Here is a 27,041-nt window from a genome sequence, read left to right as displayed (position 1 = left end):
CTTTTTTCATAATTTATTCAAATGTTTTTATTATCGCTCATGCATTTGTTATTGAGCTATCGAAGTCTAAAATGGAACCAAATTGGAAAGCAAGTTTAGCATTAGATTTAGTATCTATCTTATTAGACTTGGTCAATTAATAACCTTGAGTATATAAATACTGTATTGATTCTTCAACTGAATGTATGTTTAACTGTCTTTAATTTTCTTTTTATAAACAAGCACAGCTCATATATAAACTTATTTGGATAAAACAAGTCATTATGAATTAGTTTCACAGTTCTTCTCTATTAAATCAGCAAATGGATCATCTGCAATAAATTCAGGTAATTGTACTTCCGGTAATCGCAGTAACAGCTTATGCGCATGTAGCATCATTCTAAATGTATCCGTATATTGTGATTCATAGTTAAAGTCACCGACAATTGGATGTTTAAGATACTGCAGATGTAACCTTAACTGATGCCTTCTGCCTGAAATAGGACGCAAGGATACTTTTGTGACAGGTATCTGCTTTTCAACAGCCGTCTTTTCTTCCCTGTACCTGTAATATCCTCGTTCAATCACTTGAATATATGTTTGTGCAGGCTTTCCGGTTGATGTGATTTTCATTCTGAATTCATGTTCAGGATCTTCATCGATAGGTTGGTCCACAACGTATCTAGATTTAAAATAAGCGTTACTAACAACAAATAAAAAAAGCCTCTTTACAATTTTTTTTTAATACTCGTCATTCTGCATGTGTCCATTCACAAGCGCAAGGTAAGTCTTTTTTACAAGCCTTTCTCTAAAGTGTTTTGAAGCTGCGGCTGCAGCCTTTTTGCTTAAAGCCAATACAAAAACACCAGAAGTAGCATAATCGAGCTGATGCACATTACGAAACTTTGGAATTTCTGGAAATTGCTCTTTTAAAATACTTTCAACTAGTTTGTTGTTAATAAAGTATAGCAGTGACATGTAAGTTCCATACCGGAAGGATCGGTTGAATTGGGATACTTTTGTATTCTCATATCATAAGGTTTGTTTACTACAAGCCAACTTTCATCTTTGTATATAATTGATATTTTCTGTTTTAGCTTATCCGTCAAACACATTGAATTAAAAAAAAATGCGTATCGCCCACTCATTTTTTTTTTTTGGCTTGTTTCTGATTGAGTATTAAAAAATGGTCACTCTGATTGCTGTATTTTGCCTCTGTCCTGAAAAATGAGTCCCAAACACCCTACTCTCAAGTTCACACGCAAACATGCCATTAATTGCCTCAATATGCACCAACGCCTCTGTATGCCTAAAAACATTACAGATCCTCTGTCGTTCCTTCTGAATATGCTTCCATCTCGCCCCTCGGTACCCTCAAATCTAGTACTCTCTTGATCCCAACGCTGGCCAGTGATATGCTCAATATTACATGAACTGGATCAACTTCAACATGTCACAGTTATCCCTATTACTCACCCACATGGTCAGAGGCTCCTCGAATGGCTTAAACAGTTCCTTTAGCTCCATCTTTTATGTCTCAACACATTCATTCTCCCTTTATCTTTTTTACCCTTTATCCCAGAGGGGGTTTGTTTTTAATAACATCGACATCCTAACGGATTGACCTGGTCTGGACGGACACTTATTTGTTTTATTTTTTAGCGCCCAATTGGACTTTTAATAAAATATAACATTTAAACAAAAATGAGTGTCCCAAATTTTCTTGGCTGTACCTTTTTGGTGGTCTTTAAACCGTCCAAGAAAACGAACCTCGCGTACCCCGTAAAACTCCGATTTGTAAATCCCTTTTTCTAACCTTTTAATAAAGCAGTATAGATTTACTAGCCGACCTACTCGCTACGCTCGCTTAACGGCCGTCATCGCCTCACAGCTCGGCTCCTGGCTTCCCCACCACCACCCACACGCCCACATGCCCACACCAGTTAATTGAGCGTTAATAAAATGCAATGTTATTGATAAATAATAATAATATTGTTTATAAAGCAACATGTGTGTTTTAACAGTAAGAAAAAAGTTATATACAGTAGCGGACAAACCTGGTGCACAAGACTTTTTTTCAGCTTTTAACTACCATTACTTGCTCATGGTAATTGCTATAGGCATGAAACTGTATTAGAAGGAAGATATACTAGTAAAAGCTATGCAGAATATTGAAACGCCAGGTCCTCATCAGCCAGCAGCACCAATTTACGCGAGGAGTCAGCCAGCGTCATTAAAGAAGTACAAGACAGTGTTTTTGGCTCTATAAGAAAGAGAGTGAGTACTTCAAACTTTTTTTATTGGCTGATATATTCAAACTAATTCACAACCTGATAGATTAAAGCGACCTATGCTTCAGAAGACGATGCCTATGATTCTTCTTCTACTGATAACCAAAATATGTCTACAGAGGAATTTGATATTGCTAATCATTTGAATGAAGGGAAAACTCAATTTAAGTTGTAAGTGTGTTCATTTTCAAATATGTACTAAAGAATATATTTGTAATGTCTTTTCTAAAAGATTCGCTGGTTCTTCTCTTCTTAACCTTGACGATGAGAGACTCACGGGCCTTGTTAATGAAGAAACCCTACAGGAAATTAAAGATGACACGATTTTGCCTCCTTTTAAGCTTAGTGAAGCGACTACTACGCTACTAGCTAAAATCGGAGGATCTGTCCCAAGTTCGCGCAAGTTACGAAGTATCATCCGAAAAAGCATAGGAGAAAACAATGACTCTGATCTAATGGAAATGTACGGTATTAACTTTATTGAGACTCTTTCGAATCACTTGTACGTAAAATTTTTATCAGTGTAGTGCTTATTTAATTTTTTTTTTCTTTTTTTTTACAGCTTAAATTTACTTGATAGTCCTTTAAACCTTTTACTTGACACACAAATAGAAAGAACTGAAGCTGTTAATACTACAATTATCATTCTTAACAATCTATTTATTGATGTAAACGATGTAATAGGTTTTAAATGGTGAGTATTATTCATCATTATAATATATAGCCCTATTGACCAATCATTTTCACAATGGATTGGTAGTTTATCTTATAATTCCCTTCTAAATGGAAAAATATTCTTGCCACGTTATATTGCGCAATATCACTCTCTTACCACGTTTGTCGATTCAATTTATCCAAAAGACATTATGGAGCAAACTTTAGATCCTGAATTTTTTCAAGAAAGGACTATTATCGCATCAAAAAATGATTTAGTGGATGAGATCAATAGGTATGTTTTAGATCAATTGCCTGGCAACAAAATTTCATTGTTTTCTGTTGATCGCGTTACTCAAGAAGACTCAACTGGCTCTGAGGGCCGCCAAATGCCTACTAAATACCTTCAAAGTTTAAGTCCTGATGGACTGCCTCCTTCTGTTTTAGAATTAAAAGTTGGAATGTCTGTCATGATATTAAGAAATATCAATTTAGAAAAAGGTTTATGCAATGGCACACGAGTAACTGTCTTGAGTATTGGCGAATTTCTTTTGAAAGTAAAGCTACCAGGTGTTGATGGCCGTGTTGAAGTAATTCCACGTTTCACTCTGTCTACTCTTGAAAATGAGTATCCTTTCACTTTAACTAGAAATCAGTTTCCTGTAAGACCCTCATTTGCAATGACTATCAACAAATCACAAGGGCAATCACTTAAAATCGTTGGAGCTGATCTTCGCTTACCCGTTCTTACTCATGGCCAGCTATATGTTGCCTTGTCAAGAGTAACATCTGTATCTGGACTTTCTGTATTGCTTGTTCAAAAAAACGACGTCAATTCAACTAAGACTGAAAATATTGTTTATCTTGAAATTTTACTTTGCTAATATCACAACGATAATCCCATTCAATTTACATCTGATCATTATATATATAACTTTTTTCTTACTGTTAAAACACACATGTTGCTTTATAAACAATATTATTATTATTTATCAATAACATTGCATTTTATTAACGCTCAATTAACTGGTGTGGGCATGTGGGCGTGTGGGTGGTGGTGGGGAAGCCAGGAGCCGAGCTGTGAGGCGATGACGGCCGTTAAGCGAGCGTAGCGAGTAGGTCGGCTAGTAAAAGTTTCACAGAAATAAAGAAAAAGGGGGGAAAGGTTAAAAATTAAGCTCTCTGCCAAAGAAACAGTCATTTTTTTATGTTGTGGTTTAAATTCATGTACAATCTTTGATCATTTTATAGTATATTAGAGCAAACCCAACAGTTCCTATTAAAGTATTAAATTTAATCGGTCGGAGTTAAATATTTAATACCTTTTGTGCAAGAGTCACTTTATGGTTCCTATTAACTTGGACCCTATTAAAATTTCTATACTCTATTTTTTAAAATTGACATGAGCTCTGACGATGTTTACGCAGCTATAGAGGAACGATTCAACAAATTTAAACAGTATCAAAACGTAGCAAATTAGTATCTTCTTGCTTTGAAAGGCTTTAATCTTGAATATGACGAAGAAAGCCACTATGTCAGGTCACTTTCTGGTCATAAAGTTGTCAACCGAGATCGCATCGGGGATCATCTTCGTCTCATTGCAGTTGGCTTCTTGTAATCATCAACCTATGATAAAAAAGCTTTTTGCTGCCGTTTCAGAATGCGCCGAAGCGTGTTTATTGGTATTATTAAAGTCATTTAACGTAAGGATTACCGCTTTCTTCAGTATAAGTACAAAACTACTAGCAAAGCTAGATTTTTACCTTACCAGAAAATGGCAGCTGCCACCCACCAGATAGCTTATGAATATGGATATCACTCTATGCATAGATGAATATTTTCGTATGTCAGAAAATTCAACGATGTAGTTGAAGTTGTTTTGCAATGTTTATCATAGTAAAATTCAGCTTTATTTAATCTAAAAACGCAATCATCCATCAGCTTATTGCATTCTTAATGTATAGAGAAGTCAACTGAATGCATTCTGAGATGATATATAAGCGAGAAAGTTGAAGATCCATTATTAAGATGATTTACATATAGCATTACACCAAAGATAATAGTGTAACGCAGTGCAGCAAACTTTGGCAGCCTTTGACTTTTCTCTATCTAACTGGTTCAAATCCAGAAAAATATAAACAAATACGTGTGCATAATAAATATCACTCTTTGTTTTTCTTTTATTTTACTTAACATCAAGAACAAGAATTCCCTTGAAGCATATAAACTTGATTGTAATCCCTTTTATTTTATCTTTTTATTTTACTTTACTCAAAATATTTTGATTTATTTAACAAGATCTTGTGGTCACTTATTACACACGAACTTATATTCAATCTATTACTCTTTTTGGAACCAAACACTATTCAAAAACTTGGTTTCAAGTCAAAAACCCTTTATAACAAGCCTACTTTATACTACAAAAACCTTATAAACTTCAACTTCACAATAGGTCTGCTAATTCCTATTGACTTTAATACCTTTAGGCGAAATTTTAAGACCTATTAACTTTAATAGGGCTGCTAATAGGGTCCGTTGGGTGACAACTTTTTGATTTTGGGGTATTAAAGGTAATTTAATAGGGACTGTTGGGTTTGCTCTCATATAGCTTGGTTTCTGCTATCACTTCACCGTATAGCGAAACTAAACATAACATATAAATTAGCAACTGTCAATAAGTACTGCGCAATATTTCTAAAGATACATGCTAATGGGTATTTTTTCTAGTCCAGTCCATCAATGATATTAGACTTAAGCGATATCAACTAGAAGAAGTACTTGACCGATGAAGAGATTGATGAAAGTGAAAATTTAAGATGAAACAACTAGTTGAATTACTTCCTAACGTTAACGAGTATATTGAATCTTTGCAAAAATCTACTGATGCTATTTCATTAAAAAGACAATTAACTCAAGAATTGGAGTGTCCTGCTTCTGACTGGATACGAAATACTCTTTTAGAGTATTTAACGTTATTTAAATACAATCGTTTGCTATTGACTGACCAATCAGAAGGAGATGTACTTCGCAGAGTCTGGATTTTCTTGGGTACTATATTTGATGATTCCAAAATAAGCTGTAGAGGGTTAGTACATATCTATCTAATTTTGGCGACTTTCATGTACTAACGATTTCCTGCTCTATATACTTTAGGGGCGAAAAGTCGAGCAAATCGTTTTCTGCAACCAAAAATAATGAGAGAGCGATAGCAGGAGAAGAGAAAATGGAGAGAAAGTTGATTGGAAGAAAAGTAGACTTGTTATTTAACCGCCAACACTTAGAATATGGATGTTCCGAGTGTGGTAGATATGTAGATCAGACGAAGGAATTATATAATGGTTCGTTTAAAATGATGAAGGTACTAAAAGACATGCTGTATAATTTGCATAAAACAGCGCCAAATTCAGTACGTGAATTTATTCTTGCTGGGTTTCTCATGTTCGGTGAGTGATGATTTACATAATCTTTACATTTGTTGATATATTAACTGTTAGTGTTGGTAAATCTTCCTGTAGAGAGCAAGTTTTCGCTGGTTTTATGTGATTCACCAATGGGATATGTTACTCGAATTAATCGTATAGATCCTTTGTCTTTACCTGAAGAGCCTGATGATATCAACATTAAATTGTTACCACTCTTAAAAACCGTTTATCAAGCCAGGCTAACCATGGAACAAACCAATGAACTTGTAAGAAAGTATGTACCAGAAGTAAAAGTTACCTCGAAGAATTTATGATTTATATCACCATGTTTTAATACTGGAAAGAGAAAACGAAGTCATGATACCAGTAGTAAAAAATAAGCAAGCAATTGCTTCTAAGTTAAAGTCATTATTTTTTATCCCATGTGATGCCCTTTTTTAAAATAATAAACTCATATATATTGAACAGTTTCTATGTATAAAAAAGTACATTTTATATTTGAGACTCTTCCTTTTATCTATATTTTAAAAGAGGATCCTCATAGGCGTACGGGTAAAGTATTTATTATATTTTGATTGTAGACAACTGATAAACACACAGTGAATAGAAACGATTATAATTGATAGCAATAGAATCCAAATATCTCGATCACAAATAAATTAACCAGACAGTAACTTCATTCTAATTTAAAGTATATTTTTTATTAGCTTTATTTTACCTACACGGTACAATGTTTTTCTTAGCTTCAAAGCAATAAAAGCTTCTACTAAAAGGAGTAACCACGTGAAGGTGAAGACAGCTCTACTCCCAAAAGGGTAAAGAGTACGATTACGAGTAACAAGAGTAAAAAAAAAAGGGTTAATTGTATTATGCTACATGCAAAAAAAAGGATAAAAAAAGGAGAACGAAGATTAGTACAATACGGACGTTACCGTAGTGAGAACGGAAGATATGGTAAATCCGGTCCTTCAACTTCCCTCCCATAGTACAAACGCCTTTTAGATTTAATTTAACGTCTTAGAAAGTTATGAAGATGACAGATAGTATTTTGATTTAGTGTATGTAAGTCTTTCAAATAAAAAAGCGTGGCTCGGAGAAGTCCTTTACCATATCTTCTGTCCTCACTACGGCAACGTCCGTAATAAGATTTTCAGATTAAAAAGATCAAGTATGCCGATTTTTTTTTTGAAAAATGAATTGTTTATTGATATGACATGAATGGATGAAGGAGGATGAGAATGAGTTTAAATATTAGCATCTAGCGTATTTATGGGATGAAAAGGTATTTGAGTTGATAATGCCTTGATCAACAAGTTTCTCAAATGACCAAACGGTTGAATTAATGTTGTTCTTGAGCGACCAAAGGGTACCACCGGCACCACTGCCCTTATAAACCGACACTTGTGTATCCATCATGCGTTTCAACCACCACGTATCACTCGCTGCACCCGAAGCCAAGGACCATTCGCCAAACATGACAGGCAGGTGGAACTTGGAAACACTGGACTTTGTTTTGCAAATACTTTTGATGATCGAATTACGGTTCTTTTGAGGAGGATAGGCATAGTAGGGGTGAAGGTCAATGACAGCATTGGCAGTAGAAGGCAAGAAGTTCTTCCAAGCATCGAGGCCCTGGAAAGAATCATGAAACATCATGGGAACCTTGAAAGGAGAGGCATGGATGATTTTATAAGCCTTTTGATAGTAATTTTTGAGAATCGTCAATTGAGCCTTTGTCGTCCTTGGTTCGTTGGCGGATTCAATCGAGGCCACTGTGTTCTTTAAGGTGCTGTTGAGGCCATTCATCCAATCGACCATCGCTTCGACCGTCTTTAAACCTCGCTTGATGTTGTAGGATGAATAAAAGTGGATGGGGCCAATGTGACCCGAGTGGGCTTCACCATTTTGCGACCCAGGGAGACCATGCAAGTCAAGGATCGCATAGAGTCCGTACTTGTGGCAGTAACCCAGGATACGTTCGATTTGTTCCTTTTGACCACTGCTCACATAGGGCTCACCCGAGTCAGGTTTAATAAAGGCCCAATAGCCAATAGGGATACGAACATGATTTACTTTGACTTTGGCCAGTTTCTTGAAATCGTCTTCAGTGACCCAGTTGTCCCAGTGTTCTTTCAATATCTTGGTAGCATTGGTTGTTTGGTTGCAAAAATTCCACTCGTCTTGTGCATGAGGCGCATGCTTTTCAAAGAGGCTTGGATCCATCCAACGTTCGAGGATAAGCCAGTTACCCAAGTTGACACCCCAAGCTTTCTGGGACCAGTAATTGTAGGCTGTACCATTTCTTTTTTCAGTGGAGGATGCGCTTGAATAAAGAATGGCAAAAGCTGATAGCAATAAATAAAACCACACAACCATTTTCCAGGTAAAAAAAAATTTTTAAATTAAAAAAAAAAGGTACACTATCCACATGGTTTATATACCCCTTAATATCTTCTGTTGTTAAAATATGTGAAACTTGATTCAATCAGTACCTGTTTATAAATTTGAAATAAAAATTTTGAAATTAAAAGAAAAACAGAAATGAGAGTAAAAGCATCATGATTTGAGTGCTGCAGAATTGACAATGCTCTTTCATGCTATCATGATTACACAAATATGTGTTGCAAAAAAAAACAGAAAGAACTTGCCGTGGTAAATAGTAACACAGTAATATGCTGTTACATAAATCCCCCTGAAACATTGTGTAACATAAAGTACCTAAGCATTCTTTACGTTTGTTCATTCCCAACAATAGAAATAAAGCAATTAGCCCATTTATGTATTGCTACAAGCAAAGAGTGAGCTTGATAAAGATCCATCAATAGCTTACAATGCAGTCTCTATCTAATCTTGTGAGAGAATATGATGGATAACAGAAAATAAGTCATTTCCAGACTAGTGTATTTTAATGACAGATAAAATTTTTTTTTTCACGTAGTTTTTTTTTTTTTATCCGAAACCCATTCAACAAGCATCTCTTATAGCAATTATTTTCAAGAAATTATTTGTAAGCGTAATTTGTTAAAGAAATCACTGCGATTGGAATTCTTGGTGTCAAATCATTCTTTTTTATAAGCCACTGTAAAAGCTTTTCTAAAGTCTTGGAATGATTAAATAAGAAAAAAAAAAACTCAATGCTTGAGGGCATAGTAAACTTGTTTATGACTTTTGATTATGACAAATTTTTTTCTGTCTTTATTCAATTTTGTCTTTGTCATACTTTAACCATTCAAGGATGAATAGTTCGACCAATGATTTAATCCAAGACTGATTGACTCTGTTTTGTTTGCTTTAATCAACAATTCAGGAACAACCAATCATCCTTTTTGATCACCAATGAAATTCAAAGTTAAAATAAATAAACCGAAAATTCGGTACACAACAAACAACTTTTTTTTTTGACTCATTTTATAAAAAAAAAATCCCTAACACAGCCTATTGCCACTAAAATTTGAAAGTTGACCCTGTTTCTAGAATGCTATTTAAAAGAAAATCGTCTTATTCTGAAGCATCTTGTCCGAATCAAAGTCTTGTCTTCAGAGGCTTGCATTGTATGAAGATCAGTGCCTTTGCAATGCCCCTTATTTTGTAAGGTTGCATTACCGAGAATGACGCTTCTTTTGATATCAACAGGAATGTATTTACCATCGTGTTTACAAGAAAGCATTTTGCAAGTATTTGTCACTGTCCTATTTCTTTTTTGATTTCAAATAAAGGTCAATGGCATCGCCAGTTTCTTTTCTTTAAAAAAAAATAAAGACGGGCATCACTTGTGTTTTAACGTGATTTCTTTTTGCCGACTTTCTACCAAGCCGAGAGCACTTTTGACTTGGGTATATCCCGGTACATGCTCTTGTTGTAATCAGCAGACTTTGAAAAACAAAGCTTTGATCGTAGAGTCGTTTCTTACGAAAACAAACAAACAATGGGTGGATGGTTGTATAGAGCTACATGCTAACCACAATTTTCTATCATTCTTGTTGAATAAACTATTTTACTCACATATCCATATCTGATTATTATCATGTTCAAATTACAAGGAAACTCCGTATGTCAGCCAAGCAATGGATGACAAGAAATGGTTTTCCTCATGTTAATTTTGAGAAAAATTCGGCACCATGAAGCGCCGTGACCGTAAGAGATATCATTGGTCAAGCTTTGAATAAGAAAAGCAATCGGGGTACAAATAAGCAGATGAATTTGGATATAAAAAGCAAACTTCTTTTTGTCCTCCTTCTTTTTTTCCATCTCATATATTCAACATATAACAACATGGTAGAACCCCCAGCGAATAATCTGAAGAACCCATTTCCTCATTATTTAATTATACCCATTGCTCTCGTACAATCCCAGCTCTATTGGATATGCTCAGCGGTTTGTTGGGTCTTTAAAGAATCCGGGATCATTCACGAAGAGCAAAAGTCGACGATCAGCGTGAAACGAATTAGGGCAAAATCTGAACCGACGTCTAGACCACGCCATAGGATAACAAAGAAGCCTTCTCGTCGTCGTGTTAGTTTACCCGAACCAAGTATTTCTGTTCGAAACAGGCCTACGGTGCATGATGAACTCAACGGAACAACGTGTCCTCCTGTCTGGTGGCAAAAGACAAGAGTTAGATTAGGACATACACCAGTTCATGGCGATCCTAAACCGCTCAAAAATGCTACTCAAAATAACTCTGAATTGTCAAGTACTACCTCATCTATGTCTCGGACTACTTCCAACAGTTCATCTCATTCAAATGAATCAAATAATTCCAAGAATTCAAAAAGAAAATTTATCTTTAAATTATTTCATCACAAATAACAACCTCCACACATCATTCTTATTGTATATGGCCATCACTTATTTATAAATAAATTAAAAACATACTCTTTTAAACATTAGATCAAAAATGGATTTCTTGATGCAATTAGTCTTTTCGTCAAGACTACACAATGTACTCGATCTAACCAAATTAAGTCACATACAATGAAAACACTCAATCTTATTCATTGCATATAGAAAATCCTTTTATTTATCATTGTTTTATTTAATGTACGTCAATATGAAAAATAGCGATCCACAGTTTGAGAAAACTCTCCCCTTCCTTCTTTGTCAATGGACACCATGAGCACTGTAGGCTATGTTGAATGATGTGTCTTACATATTCCCATCTGCATCCCATCGTGTCCAGCTCTATCACAAATAAGAGTGTATGCTGTATGGTGCAATCAAAACAGATGAGCATTTCTTGTGGTCTTGCCCAGTTCAACAATCGCTGTGGGATGCATTGGTCTATCGACTTCCTTGATCAGCCTTGGAGATTGCCTTTTAAATAGGTTCGCCACGTCAAATAGCAACCAAGATGCCATCGCATCGAAAACTTGACTTCTTTCACGTTCTTGTTTGCGGTACTTTGATAAAGACCACACTTTTGAAGATTGACCTTTTTGGCCAAATGAAGTAGTCGCAAGAGCTACAGTGCCGCTTGGACGAATGCATCATAAAAATTCCCATTATCAGGAAATGCAAAAAAAAAAGAAAAAGATGATCCTTCAACTCAAGTGATTTATTGTTGTATTTTTTATTTTTATTTTCTTTATCATAGTGCTCATCTAGAGACGATATTAAAATAAAACCTTCATAGACAAAAAAAGGATAGGTGGAATGATGTAGGATATAGGATGATTCATTTGAAAATCATGAGAAATTTTGTGTACTCTTATAAGTTTAAGCTCTCATTTCCAATTCTGGCATTCATGCAGCCATTTTCATTGATGAACATCATCGGTTGTGTCCAGTGGCCCTTGATAACGGTATTGACCCCACATGAACCAAAAGAAGCCAGTGGTGAGTGTGATCATCAATAGCCCTACTCCACTATAATTTGCAGTGTCCCCTATAAAAAAAAAAGGTTGGAACAAGACGATCAGTTAGGGGGGAGTTTACATGTTATTGGCCAAGATGTAGGTAAAAGGAATGCAAAGACCGCAAAAAGGGTGTAAAAGAATGCAAGGAGGTTGATTGGAAAACTCCATTTTCCCAAGTCAAAACGACCTTTTCTCTTTCGTTGGTCTATTAAACGACAGCCCAAGACCATCGCTTTATAAAATGGTTAAAAAAGGAAATGGGTATGATGTCATGCTTACCATAGCTAAAATGAACAGTAATGGTAGTTGCACTAACAATCGTGTCAAACAAATGATCGGAAAGAGGAAATGGTAGTACAATAAAACAAGTCAGAGCAAACGTAAAGAGCACAGCATTTTCAGGCAATCTGCGAGCATTGATATACTTTAAAGTGAAACTGAAAGGGGTCGCGTTGTCTCTGGCGAGTGCGTAGATCTGTCTGGATGCGATGGTCATTGTACTTGCACCCGTACAGAATTGACAGATAACGATCAGCAAAAGAAATACTAATGTTGCCCAAGTACCAATGGCGTCCTACGAGTGGGAAAAGAGTGTTTAGAAATGCAGGATGGATCAAAGCGTCGATCAGAAAGGATACCTGGAACAATTGTGCAACTGGCATATTAAATGAAGTATTCAAGATAGAGTTGATGTCTTGAATGGAGAATAAAAGAACAGTCAAGAAGGCAAGACCGACAATCCAAGCAACCACGATCGAACCCACAATGGCTCTAAGTACATAGACAGACACACAATGAGTTGACTGATTTCAACAAAGTAAAATGAATTAATTTACATTGGAGAAGACATATCTGCGTCTTGTGTTTCCTCATTGACAGATGCAGCACATTCACAACCTGAAAATAAGTGAGATCTTTAGTGAAGCATGAAAACGCTTGTCGTCTTACCAAATAAAGAATAAGAAGCGCCTATAGCACCAAGCATAAACACATAGATAGGATTATCAAAACCAGTTTCATTTTCAAAATGAGTAAAGACCCAGCTGGCTTGCTGATGAGGAGCAAAATAAGACAAGATTGCAATCATAAGAATCAATCCAGCGCACGACCAAAAGACGTTCCATTCATTCAAGATACTTAGATAGCTTATATTACGCGTATTTACATAGGCATGTAAAGTGGTGATGATGAGAGTTATGATCATTAAGGATACCTTGGTGAGTTGAATGTCAAATGCTAGGTTAAGTATTGAGCCAATCGAAAGAGCTAATTGAATGTATTATTCTTTTGATGCCCTCTCCTTTCCTCTTTCCTTTACCAACTGTCACATTGTTTGCACTGATAGCAATGATATTTCCTAAATAGTAGCTCCAGCCTGTAATAAATGCGCTTTTTTTTTATTTGATTTAGTCAACACTGATTTCATGTACTCCTTCATTTGATATCTAACCTGGTTACAGCCCTCGACTTGTCTTTCAAGTGGCTATTTAATAGTTCATACACCCAATAATATAAGCCACCGCTTTTTGGATAGATTGAGCATATCTCTGCTAATGAAAGTGCAACACAGATCATGAAGAAAGCGACAATGTTCCAGCATAATAGCATAGTGACTGGACCACCTCTTTGTAGAACTTTAAGATATGAATAGATCAATTATAATACAACAGATATATTGTACCTGTTTGAAATGTTGCGGAAGTATTCGATAGGATGCCAATGTTAGAGAATGCAAGCCCTGAGAATTTTAATTTAGTTTCTATTGGTTACAGCTTGACTTTATTACCAAATGTGGCAAAAGTAGAAAGTGTTCTTTGTAATTCCTAGTATGCCTTATAAGCCTTCTTTTATTTGTTTTAAGCATAGAGTAGTAAATATACATGTTTTTTCCCGAGTTTATGTACTAAATCTTGGTCTGTCATCGTTCCATATCCACTTTTATTATATTCGCTCATTTTATTTATATAAAAAAAAAGGGAGGTGAAAACAAAAGAGACAAAAAAAAAGAGAGATAGAAAAAGCGCTATTTATTTAAATAGGCAAAATAAAGGGTCATTTGAATACGAGATAGTAGTACTTGTTATCTTTGGTAAAAGTATTCCTATCAGCATGACAGACTTATAACCATCTTAGTCCTAGCTTCATATCACTTTCTTATCAACTATCTCACGCGTCTCGAATATACCTTGCAATCTATAAAGACCATTCTGCAATTCATTAAATATTTTGTTTATATATAACTTTATAGACTAAATATCAATGCAATCCTTGTACTAATATTTTGCTTTTCACGTAATAGAATGAAACCATCTATTTAATAATCTCCGGTGCAATCCTCTTTATGGTTTTGAGAGTCTTTGCGATGAATTTGCTTGTTTCATGTTTTATTTTTTATGGATTTCACATCCCATTTACATCACATGAAATATCACAGTACAAGTGACAAAAGGTTCTACTTTCTAACATAACATATCGGAGATGTATGATTACACCAACGATGGACTCGCCCTTATTTCAGAGGAATTAAAGAGCTGCGGCAATTTTTCCTTGAGGCAATTTTAAAGTGTGGTAAAATTGAGGTAGTTATTTTTTGTTTATTGAGAGACAAATAATCATCATTATTACAAGCCTCTGAGTAAAAAGAATGGAATTTTACACAAATTTCTATCCAATGCTATCCTAATGTGGGAATAACAAGTATAATCATCTAGAGTGATTTCAATTCATTCGATACTCATTATTTAATAACAAGTATACCTATTGCACTGGTACCCCATTTGGTTATTGCACTAACTTATTAAAGTAAACACATGCTCTACTCTTGTGTTAAATGATTTTACGCGAAAAGATGAGTGCAGCATGTTTATTTACATAATCATTAAAAGTTTTGGATTTCGTGTAACATTACACTACAAAGCCTGATTGGCTAAAGTATCACGCTCGCCAATTAAATTGCAAAAGAAGTTCTTGCTTCTTTTTCTATCTTTACTTAATCTCATCTCTTTTATATAATGAGTTCATCTGACCTTAAAGAAACTGCTCAACAAGTTGTTGATGGTCCTAAACAATTTTTCAAGGAAGGTGTTCAATTTATCAATCGTTGTAAGAAACCTGATCAACAAGGTAAAGAAATAAGCTTTTTTATACATTTCTTTTTTTTAAATCCTTTTCATTTAGAATTCTTAAAGATCACACAAGCTGTCGCTATGGGCTTTGCTGCTCTTGGTGCTCTGGGTTATTTTGTTAAGGTAAGGAAAGGGTGATGAAGAAATGAAGCAAGTCCATTAATAATTGAATGTTCAATAGCTTATTCATATCCCTATTAACAATATTCTTGTTGGTGGAGCCTAAAAAAGACGACCTATTTTTCTTGTATATACATGAATACCGAAAATTCCTTCTTTACATTGATCTTTCACCCATTGGATAAAGTGACATACCTTTTTGTCTTGTTAGAATAAAAAAAAAAGGATAGAAAAAGTGATAAATGGAGAAAAATAATGAAAATATATCCATAAAGTATGTTTTGGCAATCAAGAAAAAAAAAAATGAAGTGTTTTTTGCTTTAAATGTTGGCGTATGAACAATTTTAAGTGAAAAATATGAGATGAATATCTAATTGATTGGGGATTAATTTCCTTGAGCAAAATAACTAATATTTACCTATTTAGCCATTTTATTCAACCTTTTGATGATGTTTACGAGCATTGTGATTTATAAAATGTGAGCAGATAAAAACAATCATACTTTATTTCAGAGCAAATCGGAAACAAAAAAATGGCTTATTTGATTGGAGAAGAGAAGCCGCCAAAAAAAAAAAAATATTTACAACTCCAGTTGTCGAAAAAAAAACAAAGACAACTATTTTCGACATGGAACAACAAATTAAAGAAGTGAGTTTACATTCAGTAACAAGAATCAACCAATTATAACTTTGATTATTTAGCTCATTCCATTTTTACACCAACCAGCTTTAGAGGTAAAAAAAAAAATACGTACACATAATTGTCAATTTATTTTTTTTATTAAACTACTTTATACTAAAATAGATCAGAGCTATTGCTCTTCACCACCTTGTTCCATACACACCTAACGGCAACCAATATCGTTATATCCTACTTGAACAAAAACAAACTATTTGTAAGGACATCAAAGCTCTTTGTCGAGAAGATCCTGTAAGATTAGTAATAAAAACTGTCTTTGACTGCTAATTAACAAAAAAAAATGTCACTTAGGTTACTGCACACGATGCGCTTCGTTGCTTGATCAACCTTTCCAGTGACCCTGCTGTTCAAGATGAATTGGACGACCAAGATTTTATAAAGTACATTTGTTTATTGATTACAGTAAGCATCAATTTTCTAAAAAAAAAGCAAACTGCTCTTTTCCTCTAATCTTGTCGCTTTATGATAATAGAATGCCAAATCAGTATTAGCCGATCTCGCTTGTATGCTTTTATCAAACATGACTAAAAATGAATCTGCATGTGTTAAATTGATTCAAGCCAAGACGGAGCCCATGGAAGGATTGAGCAAGTCAACACGTATGTTGGATCATTTGGTAGAAGCATTCCACAAAGGATACAAAAAGGACTACAACCCTGAAGCTGAATATCATTTTCTGGCAAGCGTCTTTTCAAACATTTCCGGTCTTCGTCTTGGTCGAGTCTATATGATTGAATCTTCCGAAGCAGATCAATTGCCACCTCTTACAAAGTTGCAAATCTTCACCGAAGACCCTAGTATTATCCGTCGCGGTGGTGTGATCACTGTATTAAAGAACTGTTGCTTCGAAACAAGAGAGCATTCAAAACTCTTGGAAGTAGATCAAATCAACGCATTGCCTTTCATTCTTTTGCCTTTGTGCGGTAATGAGGAATATGACATGGATGAGTTTGAGCAGTTCCCTGAGGAAATTCAATTATTGGATGATAATAAGGTATGAAAAGATGGCATGAATTCAGTGAAATAGAGGGAAAATAACACACTGCTTTAGACTCGTGAAAAGGATACTTTGCTTCGTGCTATGTTGGTAGAGGCGATCATTTTATTAACCTCTACACAGTTTGGCCGAGAATATTTACGAAAAAAACAAGTATATCGTGTTATTCAAAAACTTCATGCCCAAGAATCGGATGAAGAAATTAAAGAGAAATGTGTTTCAGTTGTAGATATGTTAATTCGTGATGAAGCAGGCCCAGAAATCAGTGAAATTAAGGAGGATGAAGAAGAGGATGAGGACATGGTGATTGAAGAAATTGCTTAAGTTTTTTTTTTTAGAATAAATATTTAGACACCGATGTGACTATTCTTTCAAACCCCTTCCCTCGCTTTCCTTTTTTTTTATTTTTTTATTTTTTTTTTGCTTATACATAAAAAATGGATAGACGTCAATTACAACAAGGTGAAAAGAGCCCTTCATTCTTACAAGCAATCAAATCAGAAATCTTCTCTCCTGAAAAGCGTCAAGGAAACATAAATATTGCTCTTTCTGTCACAGTCTTCACTGGTGCTATTGTCTTCCTTCGCAACTGGGGTGAACTTTTGGCTGTTTAAACCAACAAATACATTGTTTAGAACAAATATTATTATGTATATAAAGTCAACTTGAATATTTGCAGCAACCCTATTTTATGTGCCTTTTTGATTCATAAAAGAGTCGCTAATTAACATTTTGTTTTGTTTCTTTTTTATTACACATTTTTTTTTATTCATTGGACGCCTTGCGCATCATGTGCTCAGCAACACTATTTAAGGCATGAATCCATTCTTCTTTTTCTTGTCTACTCTCTGCTAGAAAGGTAATTGTCTGTCCATTTGAATTCAAGCGTTGATCTTGGCCATAAACTCGCAGTCTATGCTGCCTTGGACTATAATATTTTCGAAGTTTGGGTTTCCAAATAGAAAATATACAAGCCAGAATGGCATCATCTGTGGCTAACCCACTAGAGTACACCTTGACCACCTTTTCATTTACCTCCGTCATATTTGTTCCTTTTTTCTTTTTACTGCAATCGACACCCGAGTAGAAATAGCATCCTGCGGTATCAATAGCTCCTTTACGGTGGTGATTACCAGATTTGCTTTCACTGTTTCGGTTGAACACGTCAAATGAATATAGCCAGCCATTGACTGCCAATATAAAAAACTTTTTGGAATAGGTGCCGCGATGGTGAGGTTTGTAATATAAAATGCCAGATTTCTAAAGAGTAAAAGTATGAAACAGTTGATTTTGGCTCGTTTTGTTTATCTACATACCACTATAGCGCGACACTGTTCATATAAACAGTAGCTCCAAATACGTGTATCAGCTAATGTTTTCTCTTTGTCATGTCTACATGCTCCTCCCATCCCTTTTTCTTTTTCATTCATCAAGGAATTTGTAAATCGATCGTTTAAATGTGCTCCTCTTTTTGCCTCTTTCCGTGCTTTCCAATATACAACCAACTGTGATAGATAGTTGACCCATACGTCACATGTAGACATAGAAAAAGTTTCAAACTGAATGTTTAATCCATTATCCATCACTAGTTCTAGCGTACAAGAGGAGCTGTTTCTGGTCCCGGATCTTCCCAACATATGATCTTGACTCGTTTGGCTATCATAGGTCACTTGTTCATCCTCTGATAAGTCTATAAAGCGTCTTCTCACATAAGAAACTTCAGTCAAATCAATCAACCCTTTAGCCTCTGTCAGTAATTTCATTCGGCGTTGCATCTCTTGCAGCTCAACCTCTTTTGTGGCATGCTCCGCATAGGGTGAAATAAGACAAACATGAGAAATTGTACGCAGATTCTCTGGTACCCATTCCTCGTCTAACCTACAAGCTACATCAGGTTCTGCTGCTTTCAAGGAAGGAATGTAAAACAAGTATTGGTCAAATGAAGCAAAATAGAGCGCCCTTTTTGAAATCTTGGCCTTTAAGCCAAAGAAATTGCTTGTGCATACCAAAAGCCCTTCGACAGAGGGTGGTTCTCGGAGCATGGCACCTTCTTCCAACAGGATATCATAGGGGCTATGCTCTATTGTTCGAAGTTCAAGCCGGTGTGTCTGTTCAATACTTTGGGGACAAATAGCCCAATCAATACGTTGATTAGGGTTAGCAGAAGAATAGGTCCAGTGAACCCACTCTGCCCTTTCCTTGGTTGCCCAGCAGAGGCCCAATTCATCATCATCCAGACCAGATAATTTACCTTCATGTCCACCTTCCTCTACCACGGCTACCACGGCCTCCTTGACATCAGCAAGCGTAATATCATAGCATCCCTCTGTCTTTTCCAAAGGTAGATTGAGAATCAGGTCGAGCATGGGGATATAAACTTCACAATAGGAAGGAAACGGGCTTTTTGCATCGGAAGGGAGTAATTTGTATAATTGCATATACCATTCTTGACACTGTGAAAATGATTTTGCTCTAAATGTCATGACGACCGTCGTAGGTATTTTTCCTGTATTGGATGAAAATCGGATGCCAAAGGTATAGTCTATAGGAGAAACTAGAAAAAGTTCAAGGTTTTTTGGTTTGCGTGACCCATCAAAATAAATACGGTATTCCAATCGATGTTTTGGCCAAAAAAGTGTCTTTGTAAAAAGTTAAAATGGATCTACAATATGTCTATTTTTTTTTTTTTTTTTTTTTTTTTTTTTTTTTTTTTTTTTACCGAAAGTGAATAAGTGGATATGTAGGAACGCGTCAAGACCAGCTCTACTTGTTTCCACTCCTCTGTCAACAAACTATATTTGGATTCTTTGGAGGCTTTATATCTGGTGGGTTCGGAACCAAGACGATCTGTCACTGTCCTCATACAAACCACAGGTCCTCTCTTGATCGTTTCTCCCATTGCTGGTGGGATAGATGATTCTGGCTGATGGTCTGTGAGTCCATGGGTAATAAAGAGGGAGCCTGTCTTTTTCCAAAGCAAAGATTTATTCGTGCGACGTCTATATTTTTTCCTTTTTTTCTTATTTATAGTGATGGGTTCTGCAATTTTCGAGGATAGCGCTGTGAGAGCAGGAGGTAACGAGGATGTTAATGAAATTGTAGGCTTCATATCGGATGGTTTAACGGTCGCAATAGACTCCGTATCATGATTGTCTTTTATTGAACTCTTTGCTTGGTTGTCATTATCGTCTTTTCCGAGTAGATCTCTATTTAATAAATCGTAATCAATGTTATCCTCCTCGTATGCATTTTCATCGTCATGAGAAGGTGATAAGTGATATGAAGCAAAGACACTGCTTGCATTTGTATTTTTTGATCTGGCAGTAATAAAACTTGTTCCGTCAGAATTTGGTGTAACGAGTGGTGGAGGTTTCATGCGGTTGACTGCAAGAGGACTTTCTGATACACTATGAAAAACCACCGAAGCAAATATGTCAAAAAATAAAGGATTTGTATTTAACAAACGTTGTTTAGTGGGTACCTTACTCTACTGTTATGCTGCGATGAGCTGGTCCTCTCATTCAGATTTTCAACACTAGATTGCTGGTTTTGTTGTAAAGGTGTAGGATTCGAGTCCCAAGGACCTATAAATAGACGCGTTGAACACTGCTTCCTGTGCCAAAACTTTGTTTGGTTCATGCTTTCATTTTCTCCAACAGGACTCATTTTCTTTCCTTCAGCTAAAAAAATAAAGAGAGAAAAGGTAAAAATGACGCTTTAATTACGAAGCCAGATTTTTTCTTTTTTAAAAAAACAGGCTTATATTTCATTCGTCTTAAAACAACTATCTATTTTTTTATGTTTTTAGTATGAGTACTATTGAAAGAATATTTTGCATATTTTGCTATAAATTATCTAGTATTTTCTTAATAATTACAGTGTGACGTAAATCTTTCCATTGTTTTTCATTATCTTTATTTTGTTTAAAATCACATTTAAAGAATTTCAAACTTATTACTTGAAAGAAAATGAAGGGTATGGAAAGCTCCTAGGATTTTAGAGATCAAACGAAATTACATACTGCTTGAAAACATTACAAGTAATGACAATGATAATAGTAATTTTTTTTAGTTTGCTAGAAAGCCTACTCAGTCGCATGCACTGCTATTATTTGGCTTGTAATATGAAAAGGCAAATGAAAGGCTATATATAAGATCTAAAGGTAAAGACACGTCTCCACAGAGTATTTTTGAGAGGTGATTGTTATTAGCCAGGCGTTTGGTGCTTTTATAAACTAGTTTGTGTGGTATATTGGGAATAATGCCTGAGGTTGGTATAGAACATAAGGTAGCAGCAGCAGTTAAATGTTCAAAAGAACATTTGCATTTCTCCGTGCTTTTCAGAATAGAATGATAGAAAGAAACAAAAGGAAATATTAGTGTACATTTATTAGTTGGCGGCTTTCTCTTTAGACCAATCTACAATGTTATCATTATCACCGACACTTTAGTATCGATTAAGAAAACAATCTAATGCTGAATTTTTAAAATGTATTGCCTTTCTCGACCAGCGCGACGTTCCAGCATGATTTCTGCGTTCATTTTATATGTATCTTTCATAATGTTCACTACGTCATTAGGCTTATTTTCATTAATCAACAGTAAATAGAATACTCCTTCAGGTGATAATAAGTCCTTAAAGGGATTAAGCAAAAAATATCTGTAATACAATGTATATATGTTACCTTTATAAAAGGTAGTAGCTCATCAATGACCTCCCTACCATCAATTCCACCTGCCCATGAGGCTTCAATGCCCATACTTCCTACTTCCTCATGAGTGGTGACTACATAAGGTGGATTAAAGCAAAAGATATCAATACTATTTTTTAAACGCGGTAATAACCCTTGAACGAGTGAGGTTTGAATAGGCTCAATTAGCTTGATTTCATTCTGTATTCCTGTCTGTCGAGTTATTTGACACGCAAATGGATTAATGTCCGTTGTAAAGAAAACTATTCAAAATACAGAAATTATTACTCTAGCAGTAAGTTGTGTATGTGTATATACCTGCATTCCCATCTCCTATGATCTTTGCTAGTAAACTAGTAACACAGCCAGATCCAGATCTTGAAAAAAATAAAAAAAATGAGTTTCCATTGTATATTGTCATTTCAACTAAACTAGTTACCCAATCTCTAAACAGAATCTTGGTTTTAGTGAACGGATCAGCTTTTCTTCTTGTTCAAGCGCGTCTAATAATAGAAAAGTATCCTCTGTGTTGTGTATTTATCAGAATATTGTGTAATAGTGCACTTGTCCCTCTCCTGAATCCTAACCTGCAGGCTCATAGACCCTTTCAAAGTCGTCCTTTTTTATATGCGATAAATCGGGAGTTGGTATCATTAAAATAAAAATTAAAAAAATGCCTAAAAATGTTATCTGTCGGCTTTTTTTGTTTTTTTTTTTATATATTTTTTATTTTTTATTTTCTGGAGATCTAAAAATAATCTAGTAACAGCATAAAATGCATATATTCAATACTTTCTTTTTCTCTCTTGTTTTTAATCATTAAAAAAAAAACAATGACAAAATCAATAACAGATGATTTGAGAATTCAAGGTTATAACGCCTTACTTGCACCCAATTATGTTAAAGAAGAATTCCCATCTGTAAGTTGAACACTTTTTTGTGAACCCTGAAATGTAACCCTGATCTGCAGACAACTAAATCCACAGAAACAGTAATGAAAGCAAGAAAAGAAATTCAAAATATTGTTTCAAAAAAGGATGATAGACTGTTTGTGATTGTTGGCCCTTGTTCGATCCATGATACAGTAGCTGCTAATGAATATGGTTTGTATTTCTCGTTTCATAGAAAATCTTTTCTTTTCATGAACTGATTTTTCTAAAGCCAGGCTATTATTAACCGCAAAAAAAAAATATGAAAAAGAACTGGTTATTGTTATGCGTGCTTACTTTGAAAAGCCTAGAACTACAGTTGGATGGAAAGGTTTAATCAATGATCCTGATATTGATGGAAGGTAACAAAGCACATGTAATTGAAACTCATAATTAAAACCTTTCTTTTATTCTAGTTTCCAAATCAACAAGGGACTCAGAATTGGCCGAGGTTTACTCAGTGACCTCACAAACATGGGAGTACCTGTTTCTGTTGAATTGTTGGATACTATTTCGCCTCAGTATATGGCTGACCTTATTTCTTGGGGTGCTATTGGTGCTCGAACGACAGAGTCTCAACTTCATCGAGAGTTAGCTAGTGGCGTTTCTTTTCCTGTTGGTTTTAAAAATGGTACAGATGGCAACCTTAAAATTGCTATTGATGGCATTGGCGCTGCTGCCGCCTCTCATCATTTTTTGGGTATCAACAGCTTGGGTACTATCTGCATCACACACACAATAGGGAATCCTGACTGCCATGTCATTTTGCGAGGAGGTAATAAAGGGCCCAACTTTGAAGCAGCTTATGTCAAGGAAGCAAAAGAAATGCTCCAAAAGGCTGGTTTGCCTGCCTCCATCATGATCGATTGTTCTCACGGAAATTCAAACAAGGATCATAGAAACCAACCCAAGGTAGCACAGTGTATTGCTGAACAAATATCTCAAGGTGAAGATGCTCTCGTTGGTGTCATGCTCGAGTCTCACCTAGATGAAGGTAAGCAGAGCGTGCCTGAAGAAGGGCCATGCGCTCTCAAATATGGTGTATCAATTACCGATGGCTGCATCAACTGGAAGAATACAGAAGCAGTTCTAATGAACTTGGCTCAAGCTGTTCAAGAAAGAAGACGTAGCAAAAAGACAAACGAACAAGCCGAATAAAAAAAAATAGGTTTCTATAACGTTTTATAACAAAAAAAATCTTTAAGCAATTTCGTTTGAAATGACTCGATCTACAAGAGGCTGAATATCTTTAATTTTTTCCATAAACACATCAAGTGCAGAAAGGAAAATTTGTTCAGCAGGAATGACACCCGAAGTTTCAACTTTGACTATAAGATATTCATTAGCTGTTGACTCCTCTTTTTTTTTTTTTTTTTTTTTGACTTACAAATGAAGTGATCACGAACACGAGTTAATCGAACTTTATCTACAAATTTGTCGTGTCTCAAAACTTCTCTGCTGACCGTATCTTTACGGGGGTTGACCACCTTGGCTGTCTTCACACCATTTTCATTCACAACCTCTACAACACCTTCAACGAAGCAATTTTTGAATTCTTCAGCATCCTCACCAGTAATAGGTTCTAAAATGGTAATTTCTGGCAAAAGACGGTAAGAAGCTGTGGCAACAGGTGACCATTTTGCGTGCTCCCTTCCAACACCTTTTTGACAATGCAATTCCATCTCCATTTCTTGACCAGGTCTTAACTTGGCAATCACAATATCATCATGAACAGGTCGAGGTGGGTTGTTGGCAAATTTTTCTTCTTGGTTACCTTTGGGTTCCCAAATTAAATCCTTGGAATAAACTGTGAGCATAGATTAGTTTCACAATGATTCAAATGTATTTCGCGCTCCTAAAGTTACCATAGCTGTTGATGTATTTCTTATGAGGATCAGTTTCATCGGGTGAGGCTTCAGGATTGAATTCACACTTCTTTTTTAATCTAAATACCAATGTATTCAAATCAGTGGGCCCACCATCTTCAGTCATATAATCAAATTCTTTGGGATCTGCTAAAATAGGGATCAAGCCTAAACGGTGTGCAACCACTTCGTCTTGGATAATAGAGGTGTTATTCATCACATATACTTTTTCAATAGCCATAGTTGGAACCTTTATTTGTATAATGTTAGTATATACGATTGAGTTTTTGTAAATCAGCACACTACCTCTGCAATCATAATACGTCGAAAAGCGTTAGCAATAGATGCATCAATACCAATCAAGTCGAACTCGACACTGTGCTTAGATAATCGTTGAATCTTGACTTTGAAGTTCTAGAATACAAAACATGAGAAAAATAATATTGATTTAGATTGCGCACGTTTGCTACATACTTTTTTGAATTCTTCGAGATTAAAACTATTGTCGATTGCAGGATATTGGTGAGGATAATCACTTCCACTAGCCTATAGTTTTTTATGTTTAGTAAAATATTAAATATATTAAGCCATATATCATACACTATAAACCCTGTCTTTTTCTATTACAACGCGGGTACGCAAAAGCTCAACATTCTCAGGAAGTTTGGAATTTGTCATATTAATATTTACAAGTTGTTAAAAAAAGAGCCTTTTTTTTTTTTTTTTTTTTTTTTTTCTGAAAATCGGGACTTTTTATTTTAGTAGTCACGTATTAACGAAGTTTCTTTTTGTTCAGGTTCATGCACTATTTTTGTTACTATGGTTATTAAATAAGAGCAAACGTATTTTTTAGACCTCAGGCTTTGTAGGCCTACTATAGATGTATACCTCTTATTCACATACTGATACCAAATATCTATTTTTTTATTATGAGTGATTCATTTTTGCTAACAGCATGTTAGTTCGAAAATTATGGGAAAGAGATTTTAAAACAAAAGGGCATATATAAAACATTGATGATTTCAATGTTTTTCATTCAGGGATTCATTTATAATATCATTTAAGCCATCAATTAACTCCGGCCAGTCATATAAAGCTTCCATTATATTATCGAGCCAAACAACATCATCTGGCTGTTGTCTTCTCGTAATGCAAATAAGGTGGATTATATCTTCTTTTTCCTCTCCATCTTCACTATCTGTACAAGTCTGTAATCTAGGTTCATCCATTTCCATCACCAGACTCGGAGGTATTTCTCCTTCTAATATCGAGTTTCTGCGCATGGTCGCAGAAAATCTACGGGAAGAAGGTGCGAGCGAAAGCAGTTGTTTAACTTTGCGAAAAAAGCCAGGATGAGCCTTAGATAAAGATGCTTGGATATCAGGATAGTCACGTAGTTTTGCTAAACCTTGTATATTTTTATTTCCTTCTTTGAAAGCCGTACGAAAGCTGTGTGCATCTTGATCGTTGACTTCCTCATCATCATCGTCATCAGTGTTTCTCAGTAGTTCCCTCAAGTAATCACTGTCATTACCAGTATCGATTTCTACTTCGTCCACTTCATCAATTTTTGATTCTACAAAAGTTGGATGAGGTTCAGATTGGAGAGTATGGCAAGAAGAACGCCGTCTTCGAGGGTATCCGGCAGATTGCTGGTAAAATTGATCCTCATTAGTAAACATGCCCTCTGTGAACAAAGATGGTTCTTCCTCAATGATACTTTCATCCTCTGTCAGGTCAAACTCAAAACTTCTGCTTGACAACCTGCGACTTCTTCTACGGCCAGTAGAGGAGGACGTGCTGCTGCTAAAAGTACCAAAGTAAAAAGATGGAGAGATCACCTCAGGTACATCCTCTATATAACCCACAATGTCTTTGAATTTAGTCAAGAGAAGTGTATTATGAGCTAAATGATGGCTGATACAGGAAATCCATGTGCGGTCAGGCATTTTTTCTCGAGGCTTATAAAGTAAATCTTGAAAGCGCTGCCATGCTTGTTCTCCTTGCGTTTCTCTAATATAGCGTTGAATGGATTCATAAAATGGATAATTGCGAGACACAAGTTGGTTCATTTCCCCTGGTCTATCTAATAGAGCAACAAGAATATCTGATGCAACAACTTGACCTTGGATGTCCACAGAAGGTGATATGATTGAAGAAAGGGAGCTTTTTCTTCCTACATCTTCAATAATCAATCCTTGTTGTTCCTCCTTTATTGTACTTAATTCAGTATTGATGTCGTCAAGAAACATCAGACGTTTTTTTTTAAAAAAATAAAAAAAGAAAAAAAGAAAGAAAGAAAAAGGAGAAAAAAGTGCATACACGCGTGTGGGAATTGGAGGACAAATAAACTTCATGCAGCCCATATAATCCGCTAAAAAAATATCCTATAAGCCTCTATTTATTTATCAAATA

The 27,041-nt window shown here is 35.4% G+C and overlaps 14 protein-coding genes across 14 annotated transcripts; 7 read left to right on the top strand and 7 right to left on the bottom strand.

The window, feature by feature from the left end:
* Positions 1-261: 261 nt before the first annotated feature.
* On the bottom strand, positions 262-957 carry RO3G_10955 (uncharacterized protein; the record flags this gene model as incomplete). Its single annotated transcript, XM_067665539.1, has 2 exons — positions 262-661; positions 728-957. 2 exons carry the CDS (start codon positions 955-957, stop codon positions 262-264), a joined length of 630 nt encoding a protein of 209 aa, XP_067521640.1.
* A 2,356-nt stretch (positions 958-3,313) lies between these two features.
* Positions 3,314-3,808, top strand: RO3G_10954 (uncharacterized protein; the record flags this gene model as incomplete). The annotated part of the gene is made up of 1 exon (XM_067665538.1): positions 3,314-3,808. The coding sequence occupies one exon, from the start codon at positions 3,314-3,316 to the stop codon at positions 3,806-3,808; it is 495 nt and encodes a 164-aa protein (XP_067521639.1).
* Positions 3,809-6,474: 2,666 nt separating this feature from the next.
* Positions 6,475-7,390, top strand: RO3G_10953 (uncharacterized protein; the record flags this gene model as incomplete). The annotated part of the gene is made up of 6 exons (XM_067665537.1): positions 6,475-6,633; positions 6,878-6,898; positions 6,979-7,016; positions 7,054-7,161; positions 7,236-7,300; positions 7,368-7,390. 6 exons carry the CDS (start codon positions 6,475-6,477, stop codon positions 7,388-7,390), a joined length of 414 nt encoding a protein of 137 aa, XP_067521638.1.
* Positions 7,391-7,597: 207 nt separating this feature from the next.
* Positions 7,598-8,722, bottom strand: RO3G_10952 (uncharacterized protein; the record flags this gene model as incomplete). The annotated part of the gene is made up of 1 exon (XM_067665536.1): positions 7,598-8,722. The coding sequence occupies one exon, from the start codon at positions 8,720-8,722 to the stop codon at positions 7,598-7,600; it is 1,125 nt and encodes a 374-aa protein (XP_067521637.1).
* Positions 8,723-10,464: 1,742 nt separating this feature from the next.
* On the top strand, positions 10,465-11,155 carry RO3G_10951 (uncharacterized protein; the record flags this gene model as incomplete). Its single annotated transcript, XM_067665535.1, has 2 exons — positions 10,465-10,480; positions 10,626-11,155. 2 exons carry the CDS (start codon positions 10,465-10,467, stop codon positions 11,153-11,155), a joined length of 546 nt encoding a protein of 181 aa, XP_067521636.1.
* Positions 11,156-12,102: 947 nt separating this feature from the next.
* Positions 12,103-13,288, bottom strand: RO3G_10950 (uncharacterized protein; the record flags this gene model as incomplete). The annotated part of the gene is made up of 6 exons (XM_067665534.1): positions 12,103-12,230; positions 12,281-12,433; positions 12,481-12,775; positions 12,840-12,972; positions 13,038-13,098; positions 13,150-13,288. The coding sequence occupies 6 exons, from the start codon at positions 13,286-13,288 to the stop codon at positions 12,103-12,105; spliced, it is 909 nt and encodes a 302-aa protein (XP_067521635.1).
* A 1,924-nt stretch (positions 13,289-15,212) lies between these two features.
* Positions 15,213-15,552, top strand: RO3G_10949 (protein translocase SEC61 complex gamma subunit; the record flags this gene model as incomplete). The annotated part of the gene is made up of 3 exons (XM_067665533.1): positions 15,213-15,324; positions 15,379-15,449; positions 15,508-15,552. 3 exons carry the CDS (start codon positions 15,213-15,215, stop codon positions 15,550-15,552), a joined length of 228 nt encoding a protein of 75 aa, XP_067521634.1.
* A 521-nt stretch (positions 15,553-16,073) lies between these two features.
* RO3G_10948 (uncharacterized protein) lies at positions 16,074-17,145 on the top strand (the record flags this gene model as incomplete). The annotated part of the gene is made up of 5 exons (XM_067665532.1): positions 16,074-16,094; positions 16,148-16,180; positions 16,251-16,376; positions 16,437-16,547; positions 16,618-17,145. 5 exons carry the CDS (start codon positions 16,074-16,076, stop codon positions 17,143-17,145), a joined length of 819 nt encoding a protein of 272 aa, XP_067521633.1.
* A 434-nt stretch (positions 17,146-17,579) lies between these two features.
* On the top strand, positions 17,580-17,756 carry RO3G_10947 (uncharacterized protein; the record flags this gene model as incomplete). Its single annotated transcript, XM_067665531.1, has 1 exon — positions 17,580-17,756. The coding sequence occupies one exon, from the start codon at positions 17,580-17,582 to the stop codon at positions 17,754-17,756; it is 177 nt and encodes a 58-aa protein (XP_067521632.1).
* A 1,271-nt stretch (positions 17,757-19,027) lies between these two features.
* RO3G_10946 (uncharacterized protein) lies at positions 19,028-20,041 on the bottom strand (the record flags this gene model as incomplete). The annotated part of the gene is made up of 3 exons (XM_067665530.1): positions 19,028-19,045; positions 19,149-19,781; positions 19,862-20,041. 3 exons carry the CDS (start codon positions 20,039-20,041, stop codon positions 19,028-19,030), a joined length of 831 nt encoding a protein of 276 aa, XP_067521631.1.
* A 1,745-nt stretch (positions 20,042-21,786) lies between these two features.
* Positions 21,787-22,486, bottom strand: RO3G_10945 (uncharacterized protein; the record flags this gene model as incomplete). Its single annotated transcript, XM_067665529.1, has 5 exons — positions 21,787-21,801; positions 21,911-22,095; positions 22,151-22,209; positions 22,272-22,335; positions 22,420-22,486. 5 exons carry the CDS (start codon positions 22,484-22,486, stop codon positions 21,787-21,789), a joined length of 390 nt encoding a protein of 129 aa, XP_067521630.1.
* A 179-nt stretch (positions 22,487-22,665) lies between these two features.
* Positions 22,666-23,919, top strand: RO3G_10944 (3-deoxy-7-phosphoheptulonate synthase; the record flags this gene model as incomplete). Its single annotated transcript, XM_067665528.1, has 4 exons — positions 22,666-22,752; positions 22,803-22,935; positions 22,994-23,123; positions 23,178-23,919. 4 exons carry the CDS (start codon positions 22,666-22,668, stop codon positions 23,917-23,919), a joined length of 1,092 nt encoding a protein of 363 aa, XP_067521629.1.
* A 312-nt stretch (positions 23,920-24,231) lies between these two features.
* Positions 24,232-25,304, bottom strand: RO3G_10943 (uncharacterized protein; the record flags this gene model as incomplete). Its single annotated transcript, XM_067665527.1, has 6 exons — positions 24,232-24,257; positions 24,332-24,568; positions 24,627-24,876; positions 24,933-25,040; positions 25,101-25,172; positions 25,254-25,304. The coding sequence occupies 6 exons, from the start codon at positions 25,302-25,304 to the stop codon at positions 24,232-24,234; spliced, it is 744 nt and encodes a 247-aa protein (XP_067521628.1).
* A 344-nt stretch (positions 25,305-25,648) lies between these two features.
* RO3G_10942 (uncharacterized protein) lies at positions 25,649-26,575 on the bottom strand (the record flags this gene model as incomplete). Its single annotated transcript, XM_067665526.1, has 1 exon — positions 25,649-26,575. The coding sequence occupies one exon, from the start codon at positions 26,573-26,575 to the stop codon at positions 25,649-25,651; it is 927 nt and encodes a 308-aa protein (XP_067521627.1).
* Between the last annotated feature and the right edge of the window lie 466 nt (positions 26,576-27,041).

The sequence above is a fragment of the Rhizopus delemar genome, genomic scaffold (assembly GCF_000149305.1).
Source record: "Rhizopus delemar RA 99-880 supercont3.8 genomic scaffold, whole genome shotgun sequence".
Classification (NCBI taxonomy): domain Eukaryota; kingdom Fungi; phylum Mucoromycota; class Mucoromycetes; order Mucorales; family Rhizopodaceae; genus Rhizopus; species Rhizopus delemar.
The sequence above is the reverse complement of the archived record's forward strand: the minus strand, read 5'-3'. Positions and strand labels throughout refer to the sequence as shown.